At 38.3% G+C, this 12025-nt stretch overlaps 1 protein-coding gene across 1 annotated transcript in view; it reads right to left on the bottom strand.

Moving 5' to 3' along the window:
* Positions 1 to 1040: 1040 nt before the first annotated feature.
* The window catches only part of Stk31 (serine/threonine kinase 31), an 80721-nt gene continuing 69736 nt past the window's right edge, over positions 1041 to 12025 (bottom strand). The window contains 3 exon segments of the mRNA XM_059257826.1: positions 1041 to 1229; positions 1232 to 1424; positions 5057 to 5125. Coding sequence (XP_059113809.1) covers positions 1201 to 1229; positions 1232 to 1424; positions 5057 to 5125 — 291 coding nt within the window. The 3' untranslated portion in view covers positions 1041 to 1200.

Genomic DNA, 12025 nt, shown 5'->3' with positions numbered 1-12025 from the left:
ACACACACACACACACACACGCACGCACGCACACACGCACACACGCGCACACACACATATGGTGATACTTTATTTGTGCTGAAATGATTTTATTTGTATGTTAATAAATAAAAGTGCCTGGAGGTCAGAACTAATAGCAAGCCATAGCAGAAGTCTGGCAGTGGTAGCACACGCCCTTAATCTGATCACATGACAGGCAGATCTCTGTGTGTTCAAGGACATAGTCAGCATGGAGACACACGCCTTTAATCTCAATACCAACCATAGAAGACCGAGAGGTCTGTATAGAGAGGAGGTCATGTAGTTGGGTTTACAACCAATGAGAAAGCAGAACAAAAAGTCAATAAAAAGATAGATACACAGGAAGTAGGTCTCTTTCTGAGGGGAAGGACGGCAGCAAAGGATAAGAAGACGGTTTTAAGTCTCAGCTCTCAGCTACTGCTCTGACCTCTTGGGCTTTTAACTCTGCATTTGGCTTTGTGTGTATTTAATAAGACCGGTACATCTACACACACACACACACACACACACACACACACACACACACACACACAGCATTCTCAAGTTGTTGGTCAGGCATAGAGATGCCAAAAAAAATATATATATAGGCTATTATTGTCTTTGCCCTTGGGTACCCACCAGAACTTGATACTAAGATACTATTATGGAAATTACAACACATCTTAGATGCAGGACATGAAGAAACCAAGTTGGTACTAACCAGGAAGCTTCCTTCTTGCTATCTCTGGATATTTCTGTACTGCATTATCAAGATCTCTCTAAACTTTGAAATTTTTCAAACTGTGGGCCATATAAGTATAAAGGACGTTTTAATTTATCTTTATGTTGCCAGAACTAGATACAAAACAGGATGCCAAATATCCTTTGTTTCTAAAAACCTCAGCCTTTATCACTACTAACTAGTATAAGTCAATAGAAGACTTGTACTAACACTATAATGACTTAATTTCAGTAAGTCCAAACAGAAACCCTTTCCATAACAATGCTAAGTTAGGCAAAATTTCAAAGAATATGAGTGATTTTCAGGCACAATCAAAACATTTTTTATTTTTTACAATCCAAATACAAAGATGCAATCCAACTAGTTCTGGAACATTTACACACCTTTTTGTCTAGCGAACAAACAGAACAAAGTTTTTAAAGGGACATATACAGCAACAATAGAGGACTACTTGTCAGTCAAGGGTTGGCGTCACCATTTCTTGTCGTTCTATGTATCTATCCAAGCTCTCCATCTTTGATTCATCTTCTTTGTTATGCTGAGCATACTCAATCTCTTTTTCTGGGTTTGGAATTGATTTCCCTTTTGAAAGCAAGAAACATTCAGCATTCAAAACTTGCTCAGCAGTCATTGAACTTCTGAAATATATCAAGCTACAGAGGAGGGATTTGACATTATCATCCTGCAAGGAAAGAAAAACATTTTTAAAAAGAATCCAAAACAAAACTAAGGATAAAAAGAACAAATCTGTAATGATAAAAAATTCAATTTTTAAAAACCACTTTTAGTTACTGACATAGGCTAACAGTTTTTTTATTTAGATTTTTAGTGATTATTTCCTAGTTCAGCTACATTTCATTGGAAAGAGATATCTACAGTAATAAAAAAGAATTTATTTACTGGGAAAATACCATCTCTATTTGCAAATGGTACAGAGCTATGTTAAAGCATTAAGAAACCCACTAAAATTATTAGAACTAATAGTTAAGAATAATTAAAATAGTTACAAAGCACATACTTTGAAGACTACAAGATACAGTTGAAGGAAATCAAAGGTCTAGATAAATGGGAAAACATCCAATGTTTAATGGATCAAAAAACAATATTGATAAGGGGCCAAAGCTTGAAAACAATCCTTATTAGATAATCAACTTCTTTGTAGACATTGACAAACTATCTCTGAATTTTACGAATCATAATAATAATCCTGACCCTCTTTAAAAAGAACAAACTGTAACAATTCACATTTCCCAATTTCAAATCTCTATACCAGTAATGAAGACAACATGATACCAGCAAAGGAACAGACACAAGCAGTCAGTCCTTGACTTCTGATGGTAGGATTTGTATTTTAGCAATACATAGTATAACACTCTCATGGATGCTGGACATCCTCAGTGATCTGCACTCTAAATCAGCATGTGATTGAAATATATCAAGCTACAGAGGAGGGATTTGACATTATCATCCTGCAAGGAAATGTTCTAAATCAGCTTGATCAAGATAATCAAACAATGTTCTGCAGTGCACTGTATACTAAGCTGTAAATTCTGCAGGTAATGTGGACGATATGCATTTTAGACTTACAATGGGTTTATAAGGACATAATCCTATCATAACTGAGAAGCATCTGTAAGACAGTGGCAGAAAATTCAGCATCTAGAAAGAAACCCACACAACTATCTACTGGTTTTGACAAGAATGACATGAACATTTAATGATTACAAAACAGTCTTTTCCACAAATGGTGCTGGGATAGATAGGCACAGGCAGAAGATTGAAGCTGGAATATTACCTCTTAAAATATACAACAATTTAATTCAAAATATATCAAAGATCTAAATATAAAACCTTAAATTATATAAATGTAAGAAGAAAATATAGAGGTAAGTCTTTACAATTTTATACTTGACAAAGAACTCTTGAAAATAATCCCCAAAGTACAAGCAACAATGGGGAAAGTTGTACTTCATGAAAATTACAAACTCTCATGATTCAAATGACACTATCAAGAAAATAAGAATACCACTCACAGGATGAGGTAAAATATTTGCAAACCACATGCCCAACATGTTATGTACTTCTAGAATACATAAGCAACCATTAAAATTCAAAAATCAAAGGGCAACCCAATTTTTAAAATGTAAAAAACAAAGTAAGAGTCTGCATAGGCAATTCTCTGAGGAAGACACCACAAATCTAAATGAAGACTGTGAGATAGTACTCCCATTATGATGGCTAGAATAAAAAAGTCTTATAACCAGTGTTAATATAGAGAAACTGAAGCTCTCATATACTGCTACTACAAATGTAAAATAACTGCTTTGGAATCTAATAAGTCTTCAAACTACTAAATAAACAGTTGCCACAAGACCCAGTAATTCTACTACTACCCAAGAGAAATGAAATATGTCTGCTTAAATGTTTATATATAAATATTTGTATCATTTTCTATAATAACCAAAAGGCATATAAAACCCAAATGTCCATAAATAGAAAGGTATCAATAAACTGTGGTAAATCTATCACTGGAATATTACTTAGCCATGAAAGGGATGAAATACTAATATTAGAACGTGTATGAACCTTAAAAGCATGCTAAGTGAAAGCAAAGTACACTATACCCATTAACTATGATTCTATTAATATGGATGCCCAGAATAGCATAGTGGTTGATTAAGACTGAAATAAATTAATGCAGATACTGAGAGGCAGCATATACAATTGTAGTGAGTTTATGGTACTGGTCAGACACATAAAAAAAAAAAAAACCACTAAGTTATACACTCAGTGGATAAACTCTAAAGTTTGTTATCTCTTTTTAAAGCCATTTTTAATTTTTTTAAAGCTTTACTGAAAGACATGCCATATCTGACTAAATTTGAAGATGCATCAAAAATTTAAGAAATTTTTTTGCCAAAAAAGACTTCAACTGAAAAATACCTCCTGAACCTTTCCTTCCTTAAATTGCTTCTTGGCATGTTTTTGCTCACAGCAATGAAAAAGAGTAATAAAGAAAATCAGTCCTGAAATCAGGGGACAATGCTGTGATAAACCTGACCCTGTAGTTCCTGGGTCTCTGGAACTGGTTCGCAGGAAGGACATGGAAGAGTTTAGAACTTGGTGTTAAAATCCCCTAGAGTGCTGCAAGCAGAGCACACTGGGCTTCTAGTGGGAGTTAAGAAGATAAGAAGAAGGAAATTGGAAGGTCTGGTCCTTGAGGTTTCAGAGGGGAACAGGATTCTTACTGTGAAGTGGGCTAGATGCCTGCGGTGGTTTGAAAGAAAATGGCCCCCAATAAGGAATGGCACTATTAGAAGGGGTGGCTTTGTTAAAGTAGGTGTAGCCTTGTTGGAGGAAGTGTGTCATTGTGGGGATAGGCTTTGAGGTCTCCTTTGCTCAAGCTACACCCAGTGTGGACATAGCTGCTTTTGCTGCCTGCGGATCAAGATGTAGAATTCTCAGCTCCTTCTCCAGTACCATGTCTGGCTTCATGCCACCCACCATGATGACAATGAACTAAACCTCTGAAACTGTAAGCCAGCCCCAATTAAATGGTTTCCTTTATAAGAATTGTCATGGTCATAGTGTCTCTTCACAGCAATAGAAACCCTAACTAAGACAATGCCATCTATGTGACAGTCTAGCAATAATAATAATAATAACAATAATCTGATACTTTCTGCCCATATCCTGAGAACATGAGTGTGAGGAGAGTCCGAATACAGGAGTGATGCACTAATGTATTTGGTGGAGGAAATCTCAAGAGAGAAGAGCATTCAAGCTGTGTGGAATGGCTACTGGTAACTTTTCTCATCCAGATCTACAATGCAAGAGAGCAAAAAAGCAAAGCAGAAAAAAAAAATTGTAGTTAGTCAAGGAAAAGAACCTGGGTAAGATTATATTCACTCCCTGCTCCAATTCTGGTAGCCCCAGTACCTAGTTCCTGGTACCAGACAATTGCTCAAAATAAGTTGGCTGAAAACATATTTGGATGACAAAGCCATATCAATGACATATATGAATTTCAAAGAAAAGATATAATTAGGCACTTACAAAAAAAAACAAGAGTAAAACACTCATTTCAAAACAAAATATCCTTGGAATATATAATAAGCACTATATTTTCTTATTACATATATGATTTGTTAATTATCTGGCAGCAGCATAAGTAGGGTACTTAAATTTTCTTCAATACCTCATTACTAATACTAATTTAAATTTTTGTAAAAATTAGAGAACATTTTCAATCAAATACTTATAGATTTATATTATTACACATTTCAAATGAGTAAATAGCCAATGGAAACCTACCAAATGAAACTGATCCACTTTTGGGACTCCATCTTCGTTTGTCTCAAACTCCTGATTTTGAACAGAAAGCTACAAAAGAACACAAAAGTAAATAGGCTCTAAAAGTATCTAAATCAGTGATTCTTTTTTTCTTAAATCAGTGATTCTTAACCAAGGTCGAATATCAGATATTCTGCATATCAGATATTTACATTACAATTCCTAACAGTAGCAAATTTACAGTTATAAAGTAGCAACAAAATAATTTTATGGTTGGGGTCACCACAACATGAGGAACTATATTAAAGGGTCGCAACATTAGGAAGGTTTAATTAGTGTTAAATACTAATCCTAGAGAGTCTACGCTGGATCACTTTCATATAGAATCAACCCATAGCCCACTGCATGTACCTTGGGATAACCAGAAATAAAATCTAACACTTTGTAGATTATAACAACATACCACAATGTCTCGGATAGCTCACCCAAAGCAGCCTACAGCAAGAAGTGGAGCCAGTTCTGCTCTCAGGTCCTCAGCTCCAGGTCCCCTCACTCATACTGCCAGGGCTAGCTAGCTGTTTTGCCCAGGCAAGGTGTAGGGCGCTCTCTCCCAACTGCTGAAGAGGGTATCTATGGGGGGGTTGGGAGGGAGTTGGTCAGTTCTCCTGCTCTCACACCCTCAGGGATGGCTCACCTGCAACCCTGACAACAGGGTCAGCTCCAGTGTGCTGTCACAGCAGGGTGCAGAGCCCCCTCTCCTGTGTGCTCTAGTTGTAGGGCAGGGCGAGTTCTCTCACTCTCAGGGCCAGCTCTCTTGCCTGCCATAGGCAGCAAAGAGCAGAGGGAAGAGTGTATCTTTCCCTAACCCATGCCACCATATGGCAGAAAACAGGGGCGGGGGGGGGGGGGGGGACTGTCAGTTTACCTGTGTCCCCAACCCCAGGGTCAGCTCTAGTGTGCTTCCCAGGTGAGGGAATGCTTATGGTGAGGGGTAGGGCCATCTTTCCCGACTGCAGAGGTGAGCCCTCCCCTGAAGGATAGGGCCAGCTTGCCAGTTGTAATATCCAGGTAGGGGCAGGGCCAGTGAAGAGTGGGGCTGGCTCTGCACAGCATGGTTCCAATGACTCCCGTGCCAACATGGGTCATGGACATCACCACAGACACAGCTGCAGCAGGACCACGGGCCCAGATGCCACCATAGCCCCAGTGGCAGCACAGGGCCCTCAGATTAGTACAGCCCCAGCTGCAGCAATCAACATGGTCCCAGGTGGCATAAATCTACTTTTTTAAAAAAGAAAATGTTCTAGAACTTAGTAATCTATATTGTTTGCTTAACCAATTTTCAAAACTTAAATACTAAGGAAATAAATCAAGTTTCCTTTCATTCTAACACTTACCCTCTGTTCTTGAAATATTTAATAAACTTTATTTGTCCTGGTTAGTTCTATGTCAACTTGGTACAAGATAGAGTCATCTGGGAAGAAAGACTCTCAACTGAGAAAATACCTCCAAAAAATTGGTCTACAGGCAAGTCTGTTGGGCATTTTCTTGAATAATGATTGATGTAGGAGGAGGGCCCAGACCACTGTGGGTGGTACCCAACAGTGCAGGTGGGCCTATAAAAGCAGGCTGAGTAAGCCAGGAGGAGCAATCCAGTAAGCAGTGTTCCTCCATGGCTTCTGCTTTGGTTCCTGCCTCCAGGTTCCTACCCTGACTTCTTTTGACGATGGATTCCTATATGGAAGTATAACAAAATATACCTTTTCCTGCCCCTGTTTCTTTTGGTCATAGTGTTTTTATCACAGCAATAGAAAGCTAACTAAGACACTGTTAAATATAACTAAAATTTTTACATTTGCAAAGGTATTCTGAGTCCTATATATTTCATCACCCAGCCCTAACAACCACTGATTAATGATTATTCTTTTCCTATACACAAACCCACAAAATATTCCATATTTACTACTATTTTAGTGGGGATAAATATAGGTACACAAGCATGTGTATATACACATATGCAGAGACCAGAGGTCAACCTCAGCTATCCCTCTTTGGGAGTTATATATGATTAAACAACATGACCAAGGCAACTTTTAAAACAAAGTATTTAATTTGGGGTTCATGGTTCCAGAGGCTTAGAATCTGCAACCATCACAGCAGCGAGCATAGCAGCAGAGAGGCAGGCATGGCACTAAAGCAGTAGCTGAGTGCTCACATCTCCATACATAAGCATGAGGCAGAGAGACACACTGGGAATGGCTGGAGTCTTTTGAAATCTCAAAGCCCACCCCCAGTGATATACCTTATCCAACAAGGACACACTTAATCCTTCCCAAATAGTTCCTCCAACTGGGGAGCAAGTATTCAAACATATGAGCCTATTAGGGCCATTCTCATTCAGAATCATCATCTACCTTGTGTTTTGAGACAGGTTCTTTTATCATGCTGAAACTCCCAGGTTAGGCTAGCTAGGCTGGCCATCGAGTCCTAGGGATCCATCCACCTGTCCCCACCTCCTCAGTGTCAGGATATAAGTATGCACCAAACACTTGCCTTTTCACATGGGTTCTGGGGATTGAACTCAGAGTTTCACGCTTGCATAGCAAACACTTTATCAATGGATCTATCTTCCCAGTCCACATATTTATTTCTTTTGAGATAAAGCCTATACAAATTGTAATTTCATCAATGAATACTTTAGTACAAAAAAAGAGACCACTAAGTGGATCAGCGGCTTCGTGACCCCAAACCCTCCATAAACCATACTGTCAGGAAACTCAAGGTCAATGTCAGGAAACTCAAGGTCAATGTCACAGGACAATAAGCTGAAACATGACCAGTAAATACCTCTAGTCTACAAGGAAAAAACTGTGAAGCACACTTGCATAGTAGAACAAGGCAGAAACGTGGTTAGAGACAAAGTATCTGTAAAATATCAACACGCAGCATGCTCAGTGTTGAGAAGGACAGCCCAGAGGTGTGTCAGCAGTCAACTGGACTCCTGAAGACTAATGGAGGTCTGACTATCATCTGTGACCTGATGCAAGGATTACTTACTGATAGAAATAACATCTGTTACCTGACCTCCTCTCCCCTTTATTCTTTCTTTCTCTAATAATTTCTATTTCATTTTCCTGTGGAATGACTTTAACCTGGTTTACAGAGTCTTTTCAACTTTCCAAGGCCTGGAATTCATTTAGTTTGTCTCACTACATTTCTTTCTTTCCATTCCACCTTTAGCTTCTACTGTCCTCTCCTTACCTCTGTGCTCCCTCCTCCTATTTGCTCCTTTATCATCAATCCAGTATTAACCACTGGTCTTACTCTCCTTTTGTTTCTTCTACTCATACCCACAGTAATTAACTTCTTACTATACTGTCAGTGTCCTTTACTAGATTACATTTTTTAAATAAACTTACTGATTTACTTACTTAATTACTTACTTATTTATTTAACATCTCGGCCACAGTTCCCTTCCCTCCTCTCCTCCTCTCCTCCCAGTCCTTTCCTCACACCCACCCCTCTATTCCCATCCCCCAAACCACTCCTCTGTTTCTGTTTAGGAAAGGGCAGGTCCATCATTAAAAAAAAAAAAATCAGAGATTAAAAACAAAACCAGGACTGGAAGAAGGGCTCAGCCATCAAGAAGACCTTCTTGTCTGGGTCTGCTCTTCTGGAAGACCCAGGTGTGAACGGTTCCCAGCTCCTACATAGTGGCTAACAACTGTCTGTAACTCCAGTTCCAGAGCATCCAAAACTCTCTTCTGGCATTCACAAGCACTGCATGCACATGGTACACAAACATTCATGCAGGCAAAACACTCATACACATAAAAATTAAATAAAATCTCTCAAAAAATTAATTAAAAAGTTATCTAAAATAAATAAATTAATGATACACATTGAGGTCTTGGTGAAAAAAAAGAGCAAGCTAAAACCAAAGTCAGTAATGTAAAGAAATAAGATCAAGCTAGGTGTGATGGTGCTGCATACCTTTAATACCAGTACCTAGGAGGCAGAGGCAGGTGGAGCTCTGTGAGTTCTGGCCAGTATGGTCTACATAGCAAGTTCCAGGCCAGACATGGCTACTAAGTGAGACCCTATCTCAAAAAACAAAAAAGAAAGAAAGAAAGGAAAAGAAATAAGATCAAGTCTAAATGGAAACAAACAAACAAAAAGCAATATAAATAATCAATGAAGCAAAGAATTGGTTCTTTTTTTTTTTTTTTTTTTTTGGTTTTTCGAGACAGGGTTTCTCTGTGTAGCTTTGCGCCTTTCCTGGAACTCACTTGGTAGCCCAGGCTGGCCTCGAACTCACAGAGATCCGCCTGGCTCTGCCTCCCGAGTGCTGGGATTAAAGGCGTGCGCCACCACCGCCCGGCCTGAATTGGTTCTTTAAAACAATAAATAAGAAAGATAAACCCTCAACCAAACTAAAAGACAGAGAGGACCCAAATTCAGAAAATCAGAGATAAAAAGGGAAACATTACTAAAATTACTAATGAAATTCTTTAAAAATCATTAGACCATAATTTATGAACTTAAATTTCACTAAGTTGGAAAATCTCAAAGAAATCAATTTCTAGACACAAACTACCTACCAAAATTAAACAAGATGACATAAATAATATAAGCAGAACTATGATAACAAGAGTGAAGCCATAAAAAAAAAAAAAACAACAACACCTCAGAACTCAAAGGGTCCAAACCCAGATGCATCCAATGCTGAAATCTACTTGTACACTTGGTTGTTGCCCACAGGCCAGAAGCACTTCTGACGGACCTTCAAAAGCCTGATATCAATGCTTCTCAAACTATTCCATTAAATACAAATGAAAGAGATGCTACACATTCTATTCATGAAGCTGGGATTAGCTGTACTCAAACCAAACAAGGCCACAACAACAAAAAAGAAAATTACACACCTGAAGAGCATACATGCAAAAGTTAACAAAATATTTGCAAACCAAATTCAAGAATACATCAAGATCATTCACCATAGCTTTATTCCAGACATGCTAGCATGGTTCATCACTTTCAAATCAATAAATACAATAAAAAGACTTAAGACAGAAAACACATGATCATCTCAATGAATGCAGAAAAGGCTTTGGACAAAAACCCAACATTCTTTCAGGATAAAAAGCCCTAAAGAGACTAAGAAGGAATATATACCAACACAATTAAGGTGATATATGATAAGCCGATATTCAATATCATACTGAGGAAAAACTAAGTGCATTTCCACTAAAATCAGAACAACACAAAGTATCCACTTCACCCACTCTTATTCAATACAGTGCTTAAGTCTTAGCAAGAGCACTATAAACAAAAGGGATACAAGTTGGAAAGGAAAAATACATTCAAAGTGTATTTGCAGGTGATATGATTCTATACATCTAAAGAGACTCCAAATAATCCCCTAGAAAATTCTTAGATGTGATAAACACTGTCAACTAAGAGGCGGGATTTAAAAATTAACATTTAAGCCCAGTGGTGGTGACACACACCTGTAATCCCAGCACTCAAGAGGAAGAGGCAGACAGATCTCTGTGAGTTGGAGATCAGCCTGGTCTACAGAGAAAGTTCCAGGACAGCCAGAGCTGTTACACAGAGAAACACTGTCTTGAAAAAAAAAAATAACATATAAACCCCTATATGCCTTTCATTCATGTGTGTGTATGTGTATGTATGAATAACAAAATGAGAAATAAGTCGAAAGATACAAATTTCATTCATAATTGAAAAAATCCTCTGGAATAAACTGAACCAAAGAAGTAAATGAACTCTATAAAAAATGTTAACTCTACAGAACACTCCCACACCTAAGGCTCAGTTAATATTGCAGAAGAGGGGCAATACAGTCTTGCCCAGCTATGACACCTGCAATGCACATCAACACCAGTATGTGATAGCCCTGAAGGTGCAATAGTGACACACACACATGCAAACAGCTCTCTAATTGAATTTAAGACCCACTCAACAAGGAAACCATGCTTAGTATTGGAAACCTAGCTAACAACTCAGTGCTAGTACAGTCGCGACTGTTGGGAGAATCTACAGCTACTACTTAACTAAACTAGCATAATACCCAACAACAACAATCTATACATACTTGTCCTTATACACACAGATAGGGTAGTCTTCACTCTCATCAAAAAAAAACTTCTGTTTGTAACAGATGGAGACCATTACAGAAAACCACAATAAATCAAAATGTAGAGTTGTGGAGCCCAATCCCAGCAAATACATCTATCTACAAAACACTCCCATACCCAAGGCTCAGTTAATATTGCAAAAGAGGGGGCAAAAAAAATCTAAGAGCCAAAGGATCAGCGAGTTTGCTGAGAGACTGTGTCTCTAGTAATGTCAGAAGCTACATCCAAAAAGTCTCACCAACATGACTGCCCAAACATAAACTGAAAAAGGGTGACACTAATGGGCGTGCCAAAGTGGATAGGGAAAAGTCCATAAGGCCTCTACCCTACACAAAGAACTATATAGGCAACTGAGGAAAGCTGTGACTAGGAGAGATGGTCTTCCCCAGGGAAGAGTCCACCATTAGTTGTCCAGTGCACATGGCCAACCCTGAAAACACACATTTATAGGTAGCATTATAGGGACTGAACAGGTTATATTTAAGGGAGTACGTGTATACATGAATATACATATTTGCATGCAATAACAAGTAGTGAAAAAAAGAAGCCATGGATTTGAAGGAGATTGTGAAGGGATAAGTGGGAGGGTTTGTAGAGTAGAAAGGGAAGAGAGACATGCTGTAATTATAATCTCAAAAATAAATAAATAAATAAATAAGAATTTAAAAAAAGAAAATGTCATGTACCAATTTTTGTTGGAAATCAGCTTTATAAAAAGTCTGTAGCCAGGCAGTGGTGGCGCATGCCTTTAATCCCAGCACTCGGGAGGCAGAGGCAGGAGGATCTCTATGAATTCGAGGCCAGCCTGGTCTACAGAGTGAGTTCCAGGACA

Source organism: Peromyscus eremicus, chromosome 3, assembly GCF_949786415.1.
Source record: "Peromyscus eremicus chromosome 3, PerEre_H2_v1, whole genome shotgun sequence".
Lineage (NCBI taxonomy): Eukaryota > Metazoa > Chordata > Mammalia > Rodentia > Cricetidae > Peromyscus > Peromyscus eremicus.
The sequence above is the reverse complement of the archived record's forward strand: the minus strand, read 5'-3'. Positions and strand labels throughout refer to the sequence as shown.